The 24,810-nt window shown below is 36.5% G+C and overlaps 1 protein-coding gene across 1 annotated transcript in view; it reads left to right on the plus strand.

Annotated features, from left to right (window-relative positions):
• Positions 1–24,810, plus strand: part of LOC118749276 (protein furry-like) — a 1,083,341-nt gene that overhangs the window by 348,904 nt on the left and 709,627 nt on the right. Inside the window, exons 12-13 of the mRNA XM_036484076.1 lie at positions 6,056–6,166; positions 6,318–6,472. Of these exons, the coding sequence (XP_036339969.1) occupies positions 6,056–6,166; positions 6,318–6,472 (266 nt within the window). The remainder of the gene's footprint in view (positions 1–6,055; positions 6,167–6,317; positions 6,473–24,810) is intronic.

Consider the following 24,810-nt stretch of genomic DNA (forward strand, 5'->3'; position numbering starts at 1 on the left):
TGTGAAAAAGGAGCACAAGGCAACCCAGGTTTGCAACAGAAATATATGCCCGTCCCATTATTTCTTGAGGAAAGAGTGAGACAACAGGCTGTGAAGTACCAAAAACGTCAAAATTCCTTGGACACACACACGAAATAATTGCAATCTTTTCTTGAACTTTTTCTTGAGAGCTGCATACAGGCCATTAGTCAGTTGGTCCAAAAAGCTCTGGCAATACTGACCGTTATGTGAATGCACAAGTGCGGTCGGGTACAAAAATTAAAACTTCAAAGGTTGTCGTGTAGTTAAGATTGTATGTTTTTAAGCTCTTATTGAAAAGGCAACTTTTAGTATTGCGTATGAGCTAAAGTATTATTTGAAAAGCCAATGATGTAACGCTTAACCGAAAAATGTTCCTAGTTGAAGTTCAGTTTATTACTAAATGTTGTCACATAACTACTATGTAAAAATATGTCATATGAAAAAATGCACTCAAAATCGCAATAATAAAATTATATATGTACTGTCACAAAAGACCAAAGTTTTTTTTAACATTACTTCCTCATTTTATTGGTTTTGTCTTAAGAACTATACAAATAAAATTTTATGCAATTCGGACCACGACAACCAGTGCCGAATTGCACGTCAAAGTTGTGCAGTTCGCGTGTTTTGTTAGCTTACTCATTTACTTTTATATAAGGCGGTATTACTATACTCCATACAGTATTAGGGCTTAATATTTAGTAAATCTGCGTTTTTAGTTTTTTACCAGGTGCTCAGGATTTTTTCCAAAGGACCATAAATTATAATATATTTCCAAAAGCTTACACAAAATTAAAAAATATGGGTATCAATTAGGGAAGGGCCGGATAGAGATTTTGCCGGATAATCGGATTCCGGATATCCTGTAAAAAATAAGAGCCGGATTCGGATATCCGATCGGATATCCGGTAGCCTGCTGCCCTTAATAAATTTCACAATATTTTCATATTCGTTTTTTTTTGTTTAGCTAGATTATCTGCTTTTTCGAGCTGAACTATCCAATACGTAATTAGGAATACTAAAATTTCTCCTCTGAAATCCAAGTTATTATATAATCCTGTAATAAAAAACATAACTTCTCCGTCTGCAAGCCGGATTTATCGATTATTTTTGGTAAATAGAGAAGAAACGTCAGAAACAAAAGATAAACAACAATGAACGCCACTAAGAAAAAACGTATGATTGATTTCTTTTTGTTTTAAAATGTGAAAATCTAATTGATATGCATGGTTAAATGTCGTTTCGCTTCCCGAATCGCCCGGTAAGGCTTCATTGTTGCAATATTTTGTGACACTTGTTTCAAAAATCGTTTTCTTTTCTGACATCAATAAATCTAAAAACTGGGTATATGGAGAACGAACTAATTCGAAATCAGTTAGCATGGAGAAAACTGCTGAATCATATGAAAAGGCCGAATTCTATTGAAAGCTTCTATTGAAGAGCGAGACCAGGATATATGGCAATGCTTTGGGGAAATCGCCAACGGCTCTGACATTGATTACAGTTTTTGTAGTGATGTGGACAGCCAAACGATGGAGAAATGGAGAAATATTTACAGCTATACCCAGACAAGAAGATCCTTTAATTTGGTGGAATCATAGACGGCCGCTGTTGTGTAGCGGTTAGCAGGTCGCGCTAACATTCCGCAGGGCCTGGGTTCAAGCCCGGTTCAAACCAATATAAAAAACAATAAGTTCATCGTAAAAACAAATATTTTTAAAGCAGGATAAGCGGGGGTAAATTGGGGAAATTTCGCCCCCTAAGAGCTGTGTAACACGTGTTTTCATAATATTCAACTGTAAGAAATGATGAGTGAGATATTTTAAATCCTAAAATATTTCAATTTCCCTGAATATCGTGAAATGTTATTGCAAGAATATATGAGCTACTTGGAGAAAAACCCGAGCAAAGTTTAAACTGTGAGCGTATATCAAAGAAACTCGAAAATTTACTTGTGGAACGCCTATATGTAACTCGAAGTGACTTCGAGTAGCTTGTGGAACAAACCTAATGAATGGATGCTTTTGAAAATTTGAATTCATGGAAAAAGTGTGTAAAATTTTACTTGAGTTTGAAAATTTTAGTTGTGTGCTAAGCTTCAAGTATTATGTTATTTGAGTGAGCCTATCAGTTCTTCGAATTTATTGAGTTTTCAAAATTTTGAAATTACTTAATTTTAAATTTTTACTTTTTCTTTTGTATTTTCGAATTTGTACTATTTTACATAGTTGAAAGTCACAGCAAGTTTGAATATTTTCGCAAGTTTATGAAATTATTAAATTTCTTGAGATTTCTTATTTTTGGGATAATTTCCAAAGTTTCAAAAACTCGAAATCCGGAAGATTCTAGAAATTTTTATAAAATGAGAATATTTTGAAATGTACAAAATTATTGAGATTTTAGAAATTTTTATATTTTTCAAAATTTTTAGAATTTTATTTATTCTAAAATCCATCCTAAAATGTAAAAATGTTAAACATCACAAATTGACGAAAAATTCTTATGTTCATGGTACTTACATATGTATACAACCTAGAAAATTCTTAGAATTCTAAATTATATTAACATTTTTGCAAAATTCCAAAAATTGTCCACTTTTCTGAACTTTTCCAAAATTTTGTACTGAGAATTTTAAATTTTTTGACAATTTTGAAAACGTCACCGCCCAAAAATTTTTTTAATCTTCAAGAATTACGGAAATTTTGAAATTTTCAAAAACGACGATATATGTAAATGTTTTTAACATTCGAAAACTTTTAATTTCGTTTGATCAATTTTGTATATTCTACACTTTTACTTAGAGATTTTTTTTTAGAATTCCTTCAATTCTCAAAATTTTTGAAAAATAAAAAATTTCTAGAAATATAGTATTTCTTTTTCTTTGACTTATTCTGATTTACTAAAATTTTTCAAATCCACAAAGTTTTGAAAGTTTAGAAAATTTTGGAATTCCACTCAAGTTATTTAAAATGGGAAAACTTCAAGAAATTCAAAACTATCAAAACTCTTAAAATTGGAAATTGCGGTGATTTTACAACGCTTTTATCAACTTGCAATGTTGTGTTCCAGAAACTTTCAATGTTGTGTTCCAGAAGCTTTCAATGTTGTGTGTCCGACACCATAAAGCAAAGCTTTGAAAAGCTCCTATAAAAAAGCATAGTGAATAGGGCGAGGTAGATGACATCTAGATGTCGCCCCATGTACTACGTTTCTACACCGGAAATAGACGACACGCCATTCTTTAAATAAAATTAATTGGTGCTCGTTTGTATGTACATACATATGTAAATGCATGTGTGTGCACCTTTCTATTAATATCGTTGAATTATTTTAATATCTATTGCAAAATTTTATTCAGACAGGACTAAAAAGTAGAAAATAAATAATATAAAAAAAACTTTTTAATATACAACGCTTTTATAAATGGACTAAAAAGTAGAAAATAATACTTCTCAGTCCCATAGAATTTGTTTTGATAACTTTTGATTTTGAAATTTTAGCAAAAGTCATTATAAACAATCTATGAAATTGAAAATGAAAAGCGTGGGGCGCATGTAATACACTTGAATTGATATGAAAAGTAATATATGTATGTATGTATGTGGGTATATGAATAACGACCGCTTAAAATCGATTCCAAAGTTCTACTTTCGCTGTAGAAATTTTAGGTCTACGTTATGTAGTTTGACTATTGTCAACTAAATCGAATGCTTTGTATTGCATGCGCTCCACGTTTTTCATTTTCAATTTCATAGATTGTTTATAATGACTTTTGCTAAAATTTCAAAATCAAAAGTTATCAAAACAAATTCTATGGGACTGAGAAGTATTATTTTCTACTTTTTAGTCCATTTATAAAAGCGTTGTATATTAAAAAGGTTTTTTTATATTATTTATTTAAATTTATATACACGTTATATGTTGAAAAAATATTTCCTCCTCCTGTTTACACTGGCAATGAAGTATCTCCGCGAACCTCCTTCCTCAATGAACTCAAAAAGAATGTTTAGTGCATCCGGTAGCATTTATGTTGAAAATAGAAATGGGTTCTTGACCGGCAATGCGGAAATGCTTCTTTTCATAATAAAAAGTATATAACTTTTTAACACTTAATTGCTAGTTAGATACTATTAAATTTGATTATAACAATAAAAAAAAAACTGAACTACATTTTTAAATAGAATCTTCTATAATCGAAATCCGGAAATCCGGCCGGATTTTAGCCAGGATCCGGCCGGATAGTCGGATAACAGAAAAAAGGCCGGATAAGCCGGATTCCGGATATCTACCGGATACCCGGCACATCCCTAGTATCAATTAAAGGAAAAATTCAAAACAAGATTAATTATAACTTTCGTTTTCAATTATCCTTTTGGAACATGTCAAAAATGTCCTGCAAAAATATTATTCTTCAAGATTTTTAAATTTGAATGCATTTAATTTAATTTAAATCCTATTAATCTATATAGGGATATTGAAGGATAAAAATTGCAAAGGATATTTTAGTTTAATTAATTTTTTCGATGTCCTTGGGAGAAATCCAGCCATCCTATGAAAAAAGTTAAAAAACCAGATTTACTAGAAATTCGCTAAAATATGGGAAACATATCGAATTTCTCGCATTTTCAAAGTTTTAGTGCACGATTAATTCAAGTTATTAACTTAAACTTCAACTAAAAGTCGGCAGTGTTGCCACAAAAAAATTACGAAATTCCTCAAACACAAACGAAAAATCCTCAAAATCCGAACAAATTACTCAAAATTTTCTTATTACAGATATGATTATTGTGTACTGCACACTATTTACAGGTACTTAGTATAAAAATTAATTACATTCTCCAATTTAATTGGTACATTTGTTCTTGCGGTTCAAACAGAGTATCACCGTTATTTTTTATGCCTTGGTTTGTATATAATATTGCTGACACTATATCAGTGCTCAATCTGGTCCTCAAGTCAGTTCTACACATTTTTAAACAACTAAATATACGTTCTAATGAAGCATTAGAAAAGGGCTATATTAGTAATGCAGATATAATTTTTTTTAATTGGGAAACTTATATGAACCTGAAGAATCTTTTAATTCAAAAACTTTTCCTATAATTTTCTGGATCTAATGAGGAACCACTATGAATATCCTTATGATCGAACAATGCGCGTTCTCTCCATTCGTTACCGAGATTTTGCAAGTTTAAAATAAGTTGAAAATATAACTATGCAATGAAGAAAATTATCGATAACATTATGAATATTTAGCAGCAAATGCAGATATGCTTAAGAGCGAAAAACACCACACAAGCGGCTTGACAAACCAAGCGAAATATCCCTTTCTTTAAAACTATTTATGTTGGGTATGGGGGAGTTTGAAGGTTTGACAAGCAGCCATGTTGTCGTTTGATCAAACCGCTTACGTTTTCTATGATAAAATCGCATCGTTGGCAATGTAATGAGGGCGCGAGAGATATAAATCGAAGAAAACCAAACCCTTTTACATTGTGAACCAGAAGAAAACTAAAATTATTTGCGTGAACAAGTCATGTTTGCATGGTGTATGGCGAATGGTAAAAGTAGGTTTGAAGAATGTTGACAAGCCACTTGGGTGGTGTATTTCGCTCCTTATAAAACTTCGGAAAGCTTTTTGTTCAAAAATTTGCAGAGCGATTTAACAACTCTCTTGTGTAAAACATGGCTGCATTTGTTATCTGCAAATATATCGAGAGAAAATTCCTCAAAATATAAATCCTCAAAAATACTCAAGCGCACCCGAAATTCCTCACGTTTTGAGGAATTACTCACAAATAGGCAACACTGTTTATCGTTATTGCACGGCCATAAAACTTCATATATGTATATGCTATTTAAGCTAAAAAGTACAAATATAGAAGGTATGCATATCAAAATTTGCAAACAAATTTTTGTCCATATATTCTTGGGACAGTCTAATCTACTTGAAAACACTAAAAACATATGTATGTAGATACCTGTAATTTCGTTTTCTGCTTGTTTTCTCTTCTCTTTTTATTTTTTCTAAAAGGCCCTATCTGCTCTACTTTGCTGCGGACACATATTCCATCCTCCATATCTGTCTGATTATGGTATTATTTACGAATGGCTGGACATGTTGTTGACATCTAAAGACGAAAAGGTAATTAAACTCAATTTGCGGGTTATATGTTGCTTTATGCTATGTTATGTTAAATTATGTAATATTATGTTATGTTATAATTACAACAACTAGTATTTGCTTATTAAAACCTAATGTAATTTCATGCCCATTGGATGTTTTTTTCTTTTAGATATATCTCTTAGCACGAGATACTGTTGTCTTATTACTTGAATCGAATCCGGACTGTAGTGTGCTACTTGAGTGGGTTATTGATCGCTGTTATACATCGACTCCCCGTGAAGCAGATGCTTGCTTTTTAGCCCTGGCAGCAATTTTTAGTGCAAGGTAACTGTTTAAGGAGAAATATATTTATTTATACCCAGCGGCGCACTGCTGTATGGGAGGCGTCCAGTCTGCCTACAATGTTAATTACAATTTCAAATTGGTCAGCGGTTGTAGGCAATTATTTATATTGTGGCAGGACCCCATAAAGCAGGGCGCTGCTGGGTAAGTACTAGGGTGATTGACTCCTCCAATTCGTGCTCTGCTTGATGTTGTGACACAAATGGAGATATCTACACTTTTACTCCACCTCCGAACAAGCTGCTGTTTTTCGTAATCACGCAAACTAGTTATTTAATCTAGCCAAATAAAAATACCAAAAATTAAACTGGATACAAAGTTCGCTTTTACAGAACGTTTTCTAGATTTTAGGAAAATTTGCTCTTTTTACAAACCGAAGGCTTCGCTGAACTATAAAAATAAATTGCTGGATTGCGTAGATGTATGTATGCTAACAGAATTACACAATGTCAAAAGAAATGAGAGAAAAGTGTTGCCATATTTTATAAATTTGTGTTTCACAATGCATACTTCAACATTTCCACTCATAAAAAACAAAATTTAAATTAAACATTTGGGTCAAAAGTAAAATTCATTCAGTGGTTTGGTAAATATATCTGCAATTTGTTCTTCTGTGCAAACGTATTCCAAGTCGAAATAGCCTTCTTGAAATTTCTCCCTTATAAAGTGATATTGAACATCAACGTGCTTCGTTCGCTTATGGAATACAGGGTTTTTGATTAGTCGAATCGCGCTTATGTTGTCCATGTATAACTTCACCTTCAAATTGCTTTCCATCGAAAGTTCGGCCACGACCGACTTTAACTAAACGAGTTCTTTGATTGCCGGACACGCAGCTACATACCTATCGTCGCTTGGCGGGCAATACCTCGTATCCGCCAAATGCAATACCACGTATGAGGTGGCATAGAAAAAAGTTTACTTATATTTGGTCTCAATGCCTCCCTACTTCACAAATTCAGTAGTGCATAATAATAGCAGAATCTCATATTTTGTAGGTTTAAATTAAAAAGTTTTGAAGAAAATAAGTTTCTTCGCGCTTTTGTGAAATCTTCCGACTATCATATATGTACATACGAGGTATTGAATTTGACGGACACGACGTATTGCGCGCCAAGTGACGATATTACGATTCTTTTGAAGACATCGATACTGACTGCTGCCTGATCTAAGCCCAACTAATTGCATCTGAAACATTTTCAACCCGTAGCTTCGCTAGATTCAAAGAAATATTTACACCGAGTTTGGTAGCAATGATAAATCGGTTACGCAGATATGTATATGGGCAAATCTCCGGAACCATGCGAATCAGCGCTAAAAAAACGTAATATTTTAAATTGAACGTGCAAAAATAAATTAAACCGTGGGACAGTCAATTTTACACACGAAAAACTCAATGTATTCACAAAACTGCGGGCCAAATATAGTAAAAGCTCAATAAAAATATTAAATTTAAATGTTAATAAGCCACAATAACATTGACAAATACATAGTTTAGGAGGAGCCTGCCTGAAACTATACAAGAAAGCAAATGCATGTATAGAATTGACAACAACAACCACGCTGCCAAGTTTAAATAGCCGCAAATCAGCTGCACTTGATAGCAGTAGGTTGAATAAGGAAAATGAATTAGCAACACGAGTTTACGGGGTGAGCATAGCTCAGTGGTTAACGCTTCTGACTTTACACATCGATGATGCGGGTTCGATCCCTGCTGAAGTCTAGAAAAAAGAAGTCTGATGAGGAGATGTGGTGATCTCCGAAATAGCTGCTATAACTTCTACTGCTTAGACTTTGTTGCTGCCAATTTTCCCAATAAGATAATCGTGGTACAAAGCTCAATAAAAATATTAAAAGTAAAACTGCGTTTTTAGTTTTTCTCTCTGACGTCAGAAATTTTTTAAAAAGACTTTGAAATTTCTAGAATTTGATTGAAAATGATAACTACTACATACCCTAATTCATCCTTCTAACTTTATTAGTTTTAGATTGAAAAAAAATTACACTTCTAGTTATAAGATAGTTACAATATACATACAGAATTGAAGATACTGGAATTGTTATTTTGGAACCATGTATGCGCTCTAAAAGAACAAACTGACCGTATGATGTACGGTTTAAATACTTTAATTTTTTTTGTATAGAGGGAAAAAATGTATTTGATTAAACTTTTTTCTTTGTGTATATAAATAGAAATTTTTGGGATTAAGAAAGTATAAGTTTTCTGGTACCCTTTACAACGATACTAATATATTAAAAATCGGTTTTTAATTTTTTTGTTTAAAATATTTTGTTTATAAGAAAAAGGTATTGTTTGCTTTTAAGTGTTGTTTCTCAAATTTTTATATACGAAGTATTCAAATATGCATACCAGAAGAGAGGGTTGCCTTTACAACTATATCAAATTTTTAAAAATCGGTTAGTAATTTTTTTGTTAATTTTTTTTTTTATAAAAGGTATATAAAGGTATTTTTTCATTTTAAGTGTTAAGTGTACGAAGTATACAAATACGCATATCAGAAGAAAGAAAGTTTGACTGCGTTTACAATGATATAAACTTTTTAAAAATCGATTAGTAATTTTTTTATTAAAATATTTTTTTTTTATAACAAAAAGGTATTTTTTCATTTAAATGTTTTTTCTAAAATTTTTACATACAAAGTAAACATATAAATCATGCGTATCAGAAGAGAAGAAGGCGGTCTAATCACGTTTACATCGATACCAACTTTTAAAACATCAGTTCAAAATTGTTTGAAATATAAGGTTATTAATTTTTCGAAGACCCGACCTTTGCCCCCTTATAGCACCTGTAATATAAGTTTGCAAAAAAAAGTTATAAACCGTTTAAATAAGAGCAAAAGGCGGTCTCCGGCTGTATTTTTAGTTTTTTAGTTATTTACATATAATAATAATAAATAATTTTTTACCAAAGATCCTATTTCGAACTTCGAAGGCCCATATCTCGATTTCGGAGGCTAACTTCGAAAAACGGAGAAATGGCTTTTTTACCTATGACTCAATCTCTTAAAAAAAATTTGTTTGGTATTGTACCCAGCCGAGTGCTGTACAGTGTAATGAATACAGTATCTTGATTTATGTATATTGTAAATATCAATATCTTATAAAGAGAAGTGTAAAATTTTTTTATCTAAAACTAATAAGTTAGAAGGACGAAATTCGAGGATGTGGTAGTTTACATATTAGTCCTTTTTTTTCAAAAATAAATATTGTAAACTTCCAAGGATATTCAAGGATAAAATTTTAAAATAACATTTTAAACATTTATTAAACCTGGTGCAACCAAAAATTATTATTTTTTTAATCTACAGAATTTTTCCTTTTAACTGATACCCATATTGTTACTTTACAATGCACAAAATCTTTTAAATATTTTTTTTATTCAATCTTATCCTGGAAATTTTAAAGTCCTTTAAAAAAAAATCCTGACTTCAGAGGGAAAAATTAAAAACGCAGTTGTACTATATTTGGCTCCTAGTTTTGTGAAGATATTGATTTTTTCGAGTGTTTTAAAAATTCCAGTCGGAAAATTTAATGTATAGTAATCGAAAAAATAATCAGTAAAACAACCCTTTTCACATTCGAAAATGCATTATTACTACTTTTCCCACTGGGATAGGGGGGTTATATATTGTAAAATGACTAAGATGAAATGAAATTAATGTTTAATTTCTAACCAAACCTATGTAAATATGTAACTAAATCGCCTAATGGTTTGCCGAGCCGTAAGCATATGTTTACCTATCAAATTTCGTGAGTACCTGGTACTTACACCCATGATAAAGACATTAGAAGGTAAAAAACCATTCTCTCAATTCGTCAGCCATGATTGTTTTCTGCCGTTTGCAAACATTTTAAAATCATATAAAATTGAAAATAAAAAAATGAAATTGTTCACAATTGTTGTTGTTTGAGACTAAAAATGAGAATGTTTGTGTGAGCTTGAGTTCGAATTTTACAGTGCTACACACGCCTTTTTTAATTTTATATGGAAATTGACAGAAAATAAAAAATCATTTTTCATTTAAATTGCTGGTGAAACTGGCTGTTATCAATTTTCTTAGCGTTAACTTCGAAGTTACATACATTTTCTGATTTACTTTGTTTATTTATTTCATGCAAATTGCTAGAAATTCTAAAATATACATATCACCAATAAAAAAAACCAAAGATGTATTTTAATTTCGCAGGTCTCTGTTATCTTCGCAGCGTCATCCAATACAGGTTTTAAATCTAATGGCGGCATCTTCCATGTTTTTTTTTTTTACATTCAAACGACCCACATTGGGTCAAAAAAGGTTACCGTGGGCAAATTAATTTTCAAAGCCCAAATATGAACCGATTTAAGGTTTCTTTTTTTTAAATTTCGCGTCGATCTATCCGTGGCGATTATTTAAAAAAGCTCTAGATTTTATTTATTTATGTTGAAAAATGAGAGAAAAAAGAACAGTGCAGCGCCTTCGTCATGGTCTGCAGACTAAATTTAAACGTAGAATACGTGGTACGGTTAAGAGCATATTCAAGTCAAAAACGAAAGCACACACTAAGAAAAAAATATCGATAACAAAATCGATCAAAATATCGATAAATAAATCGATTACGAAATCGATAACAAAATCGATAACAAAGTCGAAAATAAAATCGATTTCAAAGTCGATAAAAATATCGATAATAAAACCGACAAAAATATTTATAACAAAAGCGATAACAATATCGATAGCAAAATCGATAAAAATATCGGTAACAAACTCGATAACAAAATCGATAAAACAACAAAATTGACAAATTGATAGCAAAGTCGATAAAAATATCGATCTTTATGTGGATAAGTTCCGAAAATATCGATAGCAAAATCAATAACAATACCTATAAAAATTTCGATAACAAAGACGATAAAAACATCGATCACAAAGCCGACAAATTATCGATTATTGTAACGATAAGTCCCGAGAATCCCGAAATAATTCCCAGATTGAGTCTCTGTGCCTTTATCTATATCCTTTTCTGTAAAACTACCTTTATTTTAATATTTTTTCCTTTATCTTCATCTATACTTTTATCGGTATCCTCATTCTCATCTTTTTCTTTATATTTATCTTTGTTTTTATTTTTATGTTTATCATATTCTTCATATACATATTCCCCTTCATCTTTGCCCTTATATAATCCTTTTTTTTATCTATGTACGTACTCACCTTTACTTTTATTCTTGGATTGGTATTTTTCTAAGTGTTGTTTCACTTCAAAAAGTTTTTGCGTATTATGCATACATGTGTTCATATATAATATATAACATATATAATATGTATAGGTATAAATAGATTACTAAAAAATAAAAACAGATCCACATTAACTGCAATCAACATATGTACGTATGTATGTGTTTACATATGTACATACGCTGCGATTAGGTTACAAATATTGCGCCATCTGTTTATCAAAAGCCGAAATATGTACTTACGCACACATACATACTTTTTGTCTCCTTCCCTCACTTCTAACGCATGCACGTGTTTGCAAAACGATGACGAAGTGATTTTGTATGGGAAATCATTTATGCCCATATATTTGAATAAACTAAACATGCTTAGAAGATATCAACCAATACTTCCCGTATACCAAACGAAAGGAAAACTCTTGGATTTTTGATTAAAGAAAACAAAAACAAAATCATTCAAGCGGTTTTCGAGCATTTTGGTAATAAAAACTATTTGCAAATTTTTTCAACAATTTTTTGTCTTAAAATGCTCAATATTTGTTGAATTTATATATGTAAACTCCGTACACGATAATATTTCTATTGCTCCAAAGAATCTATATCCCGAAAATATAAGCTATATCTGCAAATCATAAGCTGCTGGGGCACTTTAAAGGCTCAAAATTGACCCCAAAATAAGCCAGTGTTTACCGTTCTTTTTACGATAGAAACCGAATTGGTTACTTACGAAAATGAATCTGTCGATAGGTTTGGAATTTTATTTTTGAAACGCCAGACTTTTCTTTGAAATCGCATCATTAGTTCTCGTGCAATAAGCGTTTTCGTAAAGCACTAAAAATTACAACTACAAAATTTCAGCATATCCTCCATATCGAAACGTAAGACGTATTCTATGTCAAAAAACATTTTTACTTTTGAATGCTTCCAATTTTTTGGAAAATACTTGAAATAAATTTCAAATGCCTGCAATTATTTAAAAAATTATTTATAAACATTTTGCCATAGGATGCATTTAATAAAATAATGTTTTTAATTTGTCATCTATACTGATATATATTTTTAAAGCCGTTGTTTTCTAATCGAAAAACTCGAGAACAACTGTAACGTTATTTTTGAAATTTTGGACACCGACTCTAGAACCCCAAAGGATGATAATAGAAGAAAAGTAATTTCGATATATCAAGGGAGCGTTGCACCTCCCATACAAACTGAAGTTTTCACAAAACATATCTCTGGAAGTATTCATCGTAGAGTGCTGCAACTTAGTATAGAGATATATAAATCGGCCCTATTGCGAATTTCACATGAACAAATATTCCCAAAAATTATAAAGCAAAACAAAAACAAATTGTTAAATTATGGGAACGATTTATTCACATGGAATTGGCGATAGGGCTGAATATCTACGCCAAACTCATGGAAAAATGGGAGATATTGACAAACGGGGCGTGACACCTCCCATACAAACTGAATTTCTCACATTAGAATGTGTATGGGGTGTGATAAATTCAGTTTGCATGGGAGGAGCCACGCCTCGTTTTTCAATAACTCCCATTTTTCCATGAGTGTGGGATTGATATTATATATCTCTATACTTGATAAATCGAAATTATTTTTCTTCTATTATCATCCCTGAATAGTCTGAAGTCGATGTCCAAAATTTCAAAAATATAGGTACCGCTGTTCTCGAGTTTTTCGAACAGAAAAAAACGAAAAAAACGGCTTTCAATATATATATTAGTATAGATTACAAATGAAATGCATCTTTTAATTAAATGTATCCTATGAAGAAATGTTTATGAATAATTTTTCAAATAATTGCAGACATTTGAAATTAATTTCAAGTGTTTTCCAAAAAAGTGGAAGCATTCAAACGTAAAATTTTTTTTTCTTCCATTTTTCAACATAAATAAATAAAAAAACTAGCTATTTAAAAAAATCGCCATGGATAGGTAGACGCGAAATTTAATTGTCTTTCATTTAAAAAAAAGAAACTTTCAATCGGTTCATATTTGGGCTCTCAAAAGTCAGTTGTCCACAGCAACCTTTTTTGCCCCACTGTGCGACCCATAGTGGCCGCTTTTGTTAAAAATAAATTGCGAATTCAGATCTTATGATTGTATAAATATTTGCATTTTAACCACTTTTAAGTGATTTAAATGCGGCTCTGCGACCACCAACTTGTATTAAAAAAAAACTCTTAAAATCGCAAAGCAGGGAAAACTGAGAAATTACTTTTCTCTATACAATCCAGGCTTTCAGAAAAACGTGCTTTCATCAATTCCCCAGCCGACCGCAGAACAGTGTGATTAATCACAATACAACCCCAAATTTTATAATGAAAAACTGGTTAACATTAATATACTTGTGCTAGTGACATGTGCATGTGAAATGACCATCTTTGCAATAGTAATATTGATGCGTTTTTAGAAATTTTTAAGCCAACAAAATTAAAAAATACAAATTTTATTTTTTCATCTTGATTGTTCTTCAAAGTAAAATCATGTTTATCTTTTAAAATACGATATGGGGATCAATGAAAGTATTAAAACTAGTTTGTTTAAATCATGAAATTTCATAAAGTAATTAAGTTTTGCTTCTCAAAAAGTTGTTTAATTAGTTTTTAAAAGTAAAAGTAAAGAAAAAAGAATTCACTTTTATTAGCTCTAAAAATCACGAATTTTTTTTTTTAAAGTTGATGTATGACTGTCTTTGTAGAGAAGTTAATTCTCTACAAAACTGCATTAAGGTTTTTCTTTTATTTGTTACATTTAATTGTTTATAAAAAATAAAGTTACGGAACAACATTTTCTTCATTGAAAATTCTTTTTTTTGCGAGCGCTAACTGAAAAATGAAGAGAGAGGGCTGAAATTTTGCCGACATTATTTTTTTGTAACCCACAACGAAATTTTGATATGGGACCGAAAGAAAAAAAACGTTCGTTTTATTTGACACAGTCTAATGTATATACATTATATACAGTGACTCAAACAAATGACCCCGAGTTGGTTTTTTTTTCTAAATATTTATAGTGTTTTTCGCGCTAATTTTTTTGTTATTTTTCTATAAAAATATTGTCCAAGCTTTAACTAAAACCGTATAAATCACAGTTTCAAACTTTATACAAAATTTAAATGTTCATCAAAATTTCAACCTATAAATCTACACCCCTATTGCGAGTGTTGACTAGTAGTAGATAACCGACTATTAGTCGATTATCGATGGTATTTTCAATGTCGTTTACTCGTTCAATAAGTGAGTGGGAATAGTTTATTATTAGCTTATTGAACGAGAAAACGATTAGTCGTTTGTCTACTATTAGTAAGTGCAAGTTTCAAACGGCTAAAAAATCCTGTTGATTTTTCGGACTTTTTTGTTGTGACGGATTTTGCTTTTTTTTATATAACAAGTGCAATTTGAAAAAAACTAGCGCTGCTTTTTTCAAAATTTTGTTGGGAACGGTATCCCGCATTTTATTCCATAAGAAATTTATACTTATATGGAAGAAAGTGCAATTTCCACAAAAAAATTCCTGATCACCAAATCGCTAGCATCGATATTCCTTGCGATATTGGGCTTTGATGTTGAGGCAGTGTGGAATTTTCATGGATTATTGAGCTAAATTGTAGAAATTGTTGATCAACTTGAATTTAAATTGAATTTCCTACAAGTTTATCATATACATTTTTTTGTATCTCTTTTTATTTATGAAATAGGGGCAAAAAACGAGAATTTGATGAACAATTTGCAATGCGACGTGACCCCGACACAAATTGTAGTATTTGGTATAGTAATGATCCTCCATGATTTTCCCATGATTCTACGATAATTCTAAAGGTCGCACATTGAACGTTTATTTTTCCATAGAAATAACACGTACATAAGTAAATGAGTTATTCGCATTTAAGGTCAATATTTTTTTCTAGAATCAATCAAAAGGCCCGAAACTGTAAGAATACAGCCTGACTTCCAAAACGTCAATTGCTTTGCATATGTACAATGTATAAGGTTCCATAACGCCGAACTTCAAAATATTGACAATGTATACTGTTCCAAAACGCAGCCGAAAAGTTATCGAAACGCATCGCTCGATCAATCAGCGCATCAGAAACAAAGTTGATGCTTCGTTTGTTATTGGTTAGCATTGGTGTTTTAGAAATGAAAAATTCAGAAAAATTGTTCATTGCTATATTGAATATTTAAAATATGCAATGTATATGGTTGCAATGTATCTCAACTAACAGTTTCCAAACATTGTATTGATACGTTTTGGAAGTCAGCCACACTGACTATACGCGATATAATTATTATGCACGCTCTTCTTCTACTTTATTAAAGCTGTAACCGCCTCAGCGAATTTCGCTCGCTCAGAGTCTTTAAATTCCTAAATTATCCTTTTTCAAACGCTTGCCCTGTTTGGGTCAAATTCAGTAATTACGAAAAAAAAATGAATTTAAAGAACCGGAGTCTGCATAACACTAAAATGGCTTGTAATCAACGTATTCTTGCGAATTCCGCTCTTTTGCTTGATCCTAGAATATTATATTGACCTCAAAAGAGAACAACTCAGTTTCTTACGTGTTATTGCTGCAAAAAAGATTTTACGGAAACGTCAAAGCTGTGTAGCTGTGCTTTTTTGTGCTCTGATAAAAATTCATATTTTATAATGTTGTCAACTTTAATAAAGTAAATATTACAACACAAGTGTTAATAAACGTTTGGTGCACTATTGAAGATAAGTAGAACATCATGGTTTCCTGTGAATTTGATCAATTTAACTTAATATTCTTAATTGCATGTGCCGAGTCTTTTGTTTCATATAATATATTGCTTTGTCAATTGCTTTTGTTTATCCATAACTATTATTGTTTTTGTTTGTGCACATCGATTTTGCTCTTTTTGCTTTTTCTGCTGTTTCATCCTTTTCACAGCTGTTTGCGTTGTGTTTATTAAGTAACAAAATACAGTGTATTTAAAACTGTTCGCTACATAGCGTTCAAATTGTTATTTACCAGTAGATTGTTTTTCTCTTACATCGCTTTCAAAACTGTTTTGGATTTTTTGCTTCTTATATTTTATGCATAAACTAAAACCTATACAGACATAAATGTCATTTTAAATATGTCGTGCATTTACGCCGATTGCGACGTTAAAAACGCCTCCTATGTGTCATGCTGGCTTTGTGATAGGATTGCCCATATAAAATGTGCTGGTTTGAGCGACAGGGCGTTAGACGCTAATGTGGGAAAGGGTCTTCGCTGGTCTTGTCAAAAATGTAGATCAACCGAAGTTGATTTATTTAAATTCTTTAGGCAGTCCAGCAATGATTTTTCTGAAATTGGGAAGGATCTGTCGGTACTTGTTGAGAAATTTAAGCATTACGAAAAAATGTTTAAGTCTTTCACATGTCCCGAAAACCCTCCACACTCTGAGGATAGCCGAGAAAATAAAGGTAGGCGTGTTATTAGTCCTCTTAGAAAGATAATCACTGAATCTAGTCAGAAAAATTCTTCGTCCCAGTCCTTGGAACTTATTAATCTTTCTTCTCCATGCCCTCAGGTATTGGAGTCTCCGCTATCTAAAGCCATATTCACTAGGTCTACCTCTAAAAATAATAACGTCAATCAAATCATTGATTTAACAGTGTTGCCATCAACATCTGAACCTGCACTCTCTAACTTAGTTCCTCCGAATATTTCGGAATCCCGCATATCAGACATCATTAGCAAAAAGTTGGTTGAATTCCTCCGAGAAGATCAATCTTTGTCTCTGGATTTGCTAAGGACACTTCTTCGGATGATATAAAATCATACATATCGAATAAAATTAAAACTAAAGATGCATTTATTCGTAAATTTCATTTTAAATATGATCGCGATAAGTTGGCTCTTTTAAAACTGATGTAGCTGCCGAAGATTTGATGCACTACTAAATAATTCATTTTGGCCGACCAGGGCGTTTGTTCGCGAGTTTGGGTATAAACCTAATAAAAGTAATAACAACGTAGATAGCTAAAATTTCTAATCTTAATTCTGTTTCAAAAAACTAACTCGCAAGTCTAATTTAAGTATTTACTATCAAAACGTTAGAGGTTTGAATACCAAATTAACTGACTTATATTTAAAAGGTTTTGACTGCAATTACAATATTATTTCCTTGACCGAATCATGGCTCAAACCTCATATTTTAAATTCTCCCAAATGAATATCAAATATACAGGAGCGACCGTGAGGGCAGATTTGGCGGTGGTGTTCTTTTTATACCCGAGCGCACTTGTGCACAAGGTTATTATAACTTTGTTCACATAACGTTTGTTTGTAACAGGCAAAACGAATCGAGATAGATATAGACAAATGTATACATAAATGATCAGAATGAAAAGAGAAATCGATTAAGCGGTGACTGTCTGTCCGTCCGTCTGTGCACACGATAACTCGAGTAAAAATTGAGATATCTTAACGAAACTTGGTACGTGAACTTGTTTTGGGCGTAGGACGGATGGTATTGAAAATGGGCGATAACCACGCCTACCTCCCATATAACGGTAATTTTAAGAAATACGAAAACTGCGATATTTTAGTAACTACTGAAGATAATTCACTTAAAATTGATACTTACAATGAGTTTCAGACGGAAAACATGAATATTATAAATTTTTGGAAAATGGGCGTAGCCACGCCCACTTATGGTTACATGTGTATATCTTGGTAACCGCTGCACCAATTTCTTCCAAACTTGGCACAGTTGTTGGCCTTAGTGCAGCATACTAGGGTTAGGTTAGAGTGGCTGCCCCGCGCAGAACGCGGAGCACACGTGGGCTGGAAAAGCCCGTTGTGATACCACTGGCCGAAGCCATTTGTTTCTTTCCCTCCCTTAGTAATTGAACCACCGAGTGCGTTTTATATAGCACAAAAAGTCGAGAACGTTCGCCGAGTTCAAATCGGCTAAACAATCTACAAAGTACTTGTTGAAGAATTGGTTGCGCATATTGGACAGGGCGGGACAGTGGCAGAGATAGTGTTCGATGGTCTCCACCTCCTCCTCGTCTCTGCAACTGCGACAGAAATCGTTGGTGAGGTATCCCAACCTTTTTCCGTGTGTGCCCATCAGGCAGTGTCCGGTGATTACCCCGACTACTAATCTGAGAGAGGAGCGGTCCAGCCGAGTGAGAGCTATGGATCGCTTTACATCAATCTTTGGCCATATTTGCCTGGTAATATGGCATGTGGTTTCCACAGCCCATCTTATATTTACCTCCTCAACGAGTTTCGCCTTTAGTCTGTGTTTGCAGGAGGTTAGAGGTATGCCCGCATTCGGAGCAGAATTGACTACAGAAAGTTGCTTCCCCCTCCTTGCCAGCTCGTCGGCTAGGCAGTTGCCAGGGATGTCCCTGTGTCCAGGGACCCATACAACAGTCAAGGAGCATTTTGATGCCAGCAGGTTGAGAGTATTTCTGCATTCGATGGCTACTTTGGACGTTGCTTCGTTAGAATTGAGAGATTTGATAGCAGCCTGGCTGTCAGAATAGATAGAGGTAGGCCGTCCTGGGGGGGCGGAGGTTATAAGCCACCGAGCCGCTCCATTATGGCGTTTAATTCCGCTTGAAAAACGCTGCAGTGGTCCGGTAAGCGAAAACTGAGATTTAGCGCGAGTTCGTCAGAGTAGATCCCGCTACCCACTCTTTTGTTTAGCTTGGAACCATCTGTATATATGGCCGTAGACCCTGGGTTCAGGTCTGTGGCCCTTTCCCACTCGTTCCTCTCTGGGATTCTTGTGGAGAATTTGTTATCTAAACAGAGTAGAGGAGTGGTATAATCTATCTGTCGTAGATTATCCGGTAGAGTTTCAAGTACTTTTGCGTGCCCGAATCTGAGGTCCCTCCACGGCTGGATTGTATTTAGCCTAGCCGCACTACAGCCGGCCTGAAATTTGCCGTAGAGATCCACAGGTGGAAGATTTAAGATTATTTCCAGGGATTTTGTGGGTATAGTGGGCAGGGCTCCCGTGACGAGCATGGCAGCCGTACTCTGCACACGTTCCACCTTGGCTCTGGATACGGTGTTGTTTAGAGCAGGCCACCATACGGTGACCCCGTAGAAAAGGATGGGTCTTATCACAGCTGTGTACATCCAGTGTACTATATGTGGTTTTATTCCCCATTTTTTGCCTATAGCCGTTTTGCAGGCATACAGGGCAGTATTGGCCTTCCTGGAGCGGTCTTCAGTGTTTCGCTTCCAGTTCAGCTTCCTGTCCAGAATAACACCAAGGTATTTCACCTCGGTTGAGAGAGTGAGTTTTATAAGAGTGAGTAAGGGAGTTTTATACTTCCTTGTGAAAAGTACCATTTCTGTCTTGGCAGGATTGACACTAAGTCCACATTCCTTGGACCAGATGTTTACCAGACCGAGTGCGTTTTGCAACAACTCACTCAGGACCTGAAGATGTTTGGCCGTTGCAACGATTGCTATGTCATCGGCGTACGCTATGACTTGACAACCGGTGCTCTTTAGGCTTAGAAGTATGGTGTTCACTGTTAGATTCCAGAGTAGAGGGGAGAGAACGCCCCCTTGGGGGGTGCCCCTGGTCACATACTTTGTAATGGAACCATCCCCTAGTTCTGATAGAATAGTTCTTTTTCCTAGAAGGAGCTCAACAAAATCCACCAGACCTCGCTGCACCCCCGCCCTAAGAAGGGAGTTAACAACAGACTTCGGGTAGACGTTGTTGAAAGCACCCTCGATATCGAGAAAAACTCCGAGCGTGTATTCCTTTAAGGCCAATCTTTTTCGATCGTAGCTACGATTTAATGGAGTGCGGTCTCCACGGATTTCCCCTTGGAATATGCATGCTGATTCGAGGAGAGGTTTTCAGCTTTAATATTCCGTCGAATATATTCGTCGATGAGCCTCTCTAGAGTTTTGAGGAAGAACGAGGTGAGGCTTATAGGCCTGAAATCCTTCGGTTTCACATGAGCGGCCTTGCCTCCTTTTGGTATGAATACAACCTTTGCCTTTGTCCACTCGTGTGGTATGTGAGTCAGAGTTAGGCAGGCTGTAAAAATCTGAGAAAGCATGGGACACAGTATGTCTTTAGCTTCCTGTAGTTGAGCGGGAAAGATTCCGTCAAGGCCAGGAGATTTGTAGGGCTGAAAGGACATTAAAGCCCATTCCACCCTCTCCTCACTTACGATGTCCCCAACGGTATCACCCAGAGACAAGTAGGTCCTAGGACCGGGCGAAAAATCGGGGGTGTCATCTGAGCAGCCCGGGAAGTGAGTGCTCATAAGGACCTCCAGCATTTCGCTACATGATGTGTCCAGTCACCGTTAGGCTTCTGGATAGAGTTCATACTTGAAGAAGATTTTGAGAGAACTTTCCTCAGCCTGTTGGCTTCAGAGTTCTCTTCTATGTTGTCGCAGAAGTTTTGCCAAGATTCGCGTTTTGCCCTCTTTATGGCCTTCTTGAAAACTTTGAGTGCGTCTTTGTATGGTTGCCAAAGACCTGTTCGTTTAGCTTGATTGAAAAGCCTCCTGCTGTTCTTCCTCAGTGCTGAAATCTCAGGATTCCACCACTGGGGTTTCTTTTTGCCCTTCGGGAGGGTGCTTGGGCAGGAGGCTTTGAAAGCAGCATTACAGGCATTTGTCACAAAGTTCACTGCTTCATCAATTTTTGACGATGAGTCCAGCTCACCGAGAGAAACAACCTTCGTATTCGAGAGACTCGCTTCATCAGATCTTAACGATAAGCAGGACTTATCGTGAGAAGCGTATCTGTGTAGAGAGACCGACAGCGTATTTTTAAACTTTGCCCAGTCGGTTCGCTTCTTGTTCCTGTATGCTGTTAAAGGAGCAGGATCAAAATTGAGCTTAAAGCTAATGTAGAGATGGTCAGAGAAAGAGTGTTCTTTGGACACCTGCCAGTCCCTTATCTGATCAGATAAACCGCTCGAAACAAGGGTGATGTCCAGCACTTCGCTTCTAACAGAGGTCACAAAAGTGGGGTCGCGCCCGCGGTTACATACAGTGAGATTATATAAAAGAACAAAGTCAAGTAAACACTCACCTCGAGAGTTGGTGTCGCTTGAGCCCCAGATCGTGTTATGCGAGTTAGAGTCTGCCCCTATTATGACCGAGAGTTTCCTGCGATTTGCTTCCTTCACAGCTTCTTCCAGTCTGTAGGGTGGAAAAACATGGCAGTCGTGGGCCATGTAGGATGTTGCCAGCCAGATCACGCTCTCCTTCAGCTGGACGCTAATGCAGACAGTGTCCTCGTCGCTGTATTGGGAGAGTAAAAAATAAGAATATACTTTTTTAATCAGAATACAAGCTCTGATCCTACCTGCTACTGGAGCTGTTACAACCTGGTAGGCATCAGAGTTCAGTCCGCAAACCTTGTTTCTAACGATCCAAGGCTCTTGGACTAGAATCAAGTCCTCAGCTTTATTGCTGAGGCGAAGAAGAAGGGCAGCAGAGGCTGCCTTGGAATGGTGCAGATTAATTTGTAGGATCTGCACCATCCTCAGAGTCGGTGATGTCCATCGCTTCTAGCTCCTCCCGTTCGGCTGCGCCAATGACTGTGATGTCATTAACCTCCTCCTCCGGTTCGGAGTCCAGAAGCTGGTCCTCGTTCAGCATTGCCCACCGGCTGTATACCGACCCTACGTAGGCAGATACTGAGCTCGTGTCGCTCTCAGTATCTGACGCGGTTTCGGGTACACCCGTTGGTAGGTCCCCAGGTCCACTCGTGGTGTTTCCTGTGGACCCCGCGCTGTCTGCCACCGATGCCGACTCGGAGGCGCCAGGTCCGCTCGAGGCGTTGCCTGTGTTGTTGGCCCCTTCGTCGGTAGAGTTAACGGGAGGAGTGGGTCCGCTCGAGGCGTTGCCCGCCTCCTCCCCTTGTTGCTCCGTTTTCCGGTGGATTTTCACCGTGATGGAGTAAAAGCCGTAGCTTATTACCCCACCACAACCCTCGAGAACTGGGACGGAAGCATCGTTGATGACAAAGCCAACAAAACGCTGCTTCCCCTTGGTCTCGCCAACTCGGACTATCCTCCAATCACTTGTGGGCAGTCCTTCGTTGCCCAGTCGGATAAACTCAAGAATCTCCTCTGGCTTTGATGGTTCAGCTGGGACCCAGGCCCAGGCTCGCGGCCTGTTAGGGATTTCATCCCTGTGAACAGCAACTAAGTCTGCCCCGGGCCACAGCTGTCCAACCGTGGAGATCTCTTCCTTGTAAAGCCGGACCGCGCGTTCATCTGCACACGCCACCAGCTTTACCCGCCCCTGATGCCACCCAGCATCACGAACGACTGGTGCAGGGCCGGGATACTTCTGGAGTATCCCCTTATACACCCTGCATAGACCCATCAGTACGGACTTCCAATTGTCCGTGCTGATGTGGCCGTCCGGATGGCCCTTGTCCAACACCGCCAGCGTGAGGTGCTCTTTGGCGGCCTCGCTGAATGGCTTCGTGGTGGACACGGCCATGGACGGACGGACAGAGGGAGAGGAAGTCCTATGCCTTTTGGATCCACTCGTGGTGTCGTCCAGAGATCGTTGTCTCTTTTGGCCTAGGTCCTTCCGTGGGTTCCCATTAGTGGATGGTATGTCCTTACCGCCCTTCCCGGAGGATCGCTTATCGCTGGCGGCGAAGACTTCCATTGCCCACTTGAGGGAGGCCTTTTGCTCCTCCGTCAGCTGGTCGTGTGGAATGACGCCCAGTCTTTTAATAACCTTAGGGGCTGCCCTTCGGTCGCGCTGAGCCCTGACGGAGGGCGGAATTATTTTCGCCGCTTTGGAGCAGCTGGGGCGCCGATCCAGGTCGTTTGCCCCGGTTGTTGTTTTACTCACAGGAGTAGTTCCCGGCTTGTCCGTGGAGGACTTGGGCTCGGTTACTACCCCCTGTGAGTTGGATGTGCCCGGGATGGGCGTGGAGAGAGGGGCCGTCCGCAGCTTCCCCACCGGCCTCGACTTTCCCTCGAGGGGTATAGTTTTGCCGGTATCGCTGGAAGTATGCTTTCCCTCTGGGGGCTTAGCATTCCCTCCAGATTCTGCGGAGGGCCGAATCTGTTTGGGCCGTGTAGGCCCTGTCTTCGGCGCCGTCGATGCGGTTCCCGAGATGGTAGGTTTATTGGACTTAACTTCGCCGTGTCCAGCGGCGGCACTACCCGTGCAGGGTTCCGAGGCTTCTTTTGTTTTGTTCATTATCATCTGGTTCTTTGGCCGCCTAATAAGCAGAAGCCTTTCGGCGGCCGGAAAAAGGGAAAGGGGAAAAAACGGTCGACCACGGCAGAGCCCCATGCCGCAGAAAGTCCACCGTTACTCCCGGAGGCGGACAGGTATCCGGGAGGCGCCGTTAGAATACAGTCGGAAAACCCCCTGACTGCAAACCGTCCAATGGGCACGGTGACGCATGACACCCTGGATTAGGGGGGCGTTTTATACCTACCGCCAGGTACCCCCTAGAAATGGCCTCAGTATGCCCACCCCCAGCACCCCCAGTGCGAGCCCATACGGCCCGCCACCGGACGCGGCAGGAGAGTTTATACCTCGGCCTCAGCATACTAAATGGCTGAAAATTTTAAAAATCGGACAATAACCACGCCTACCTCTCATATAACGGTAATTTTCAGAAAAACGGAAACTGCGATATTTTAGTAACTACTGAAGATAATTCAAAAATAAGAATAGTACAAAATTTTGGCAAATGGTTGTAGCCACGCCCACTTATGGTTACATGTGTATATCTTGGTAACCGCTACACCAATTTCTTCCAAACTTGGCACATTTGTTGGGCCTGGTACAGCATACCAAATGGCCGAAAATTTCTAAAATCGGACAATAACCACGCCCACATCCCATATAACGGTAATTTCGAGAAATACAAAATCTTCGATAAATCAGTAAATATTGAAGCTAATTTATTCAAAATTGATGGTTGCAACAATTCTTTACCAAGAAATACGTTTATGACAAAATTTTGGAAAATGGGCGTAGCACCGCCCACTTGTGATCACATATATGTATCTCGCTAACCGTTCTAGCAATTTGTACCAAGCTCGGTATGGTTATTGTGCTTGCCA

This window comes from Rhagoletis pomonella, unplaced genomic scaffold (genome assembly GCF_013731165.1).
Source record: "Rhagoletis pomonella isolate Grant_MI unplaced genomic scaffold, Rhpom_1.0 Rhpom_scaffold_00014, whole genome shotgun sequence".
Classification (NCBI taxonomy): domain Eukaryota; kingdom Metazoa; phylum Arthropoda; class Insecta; order Diptera; family Tephritidae; genus Rhagoletis; species Rhagoletis pomonella.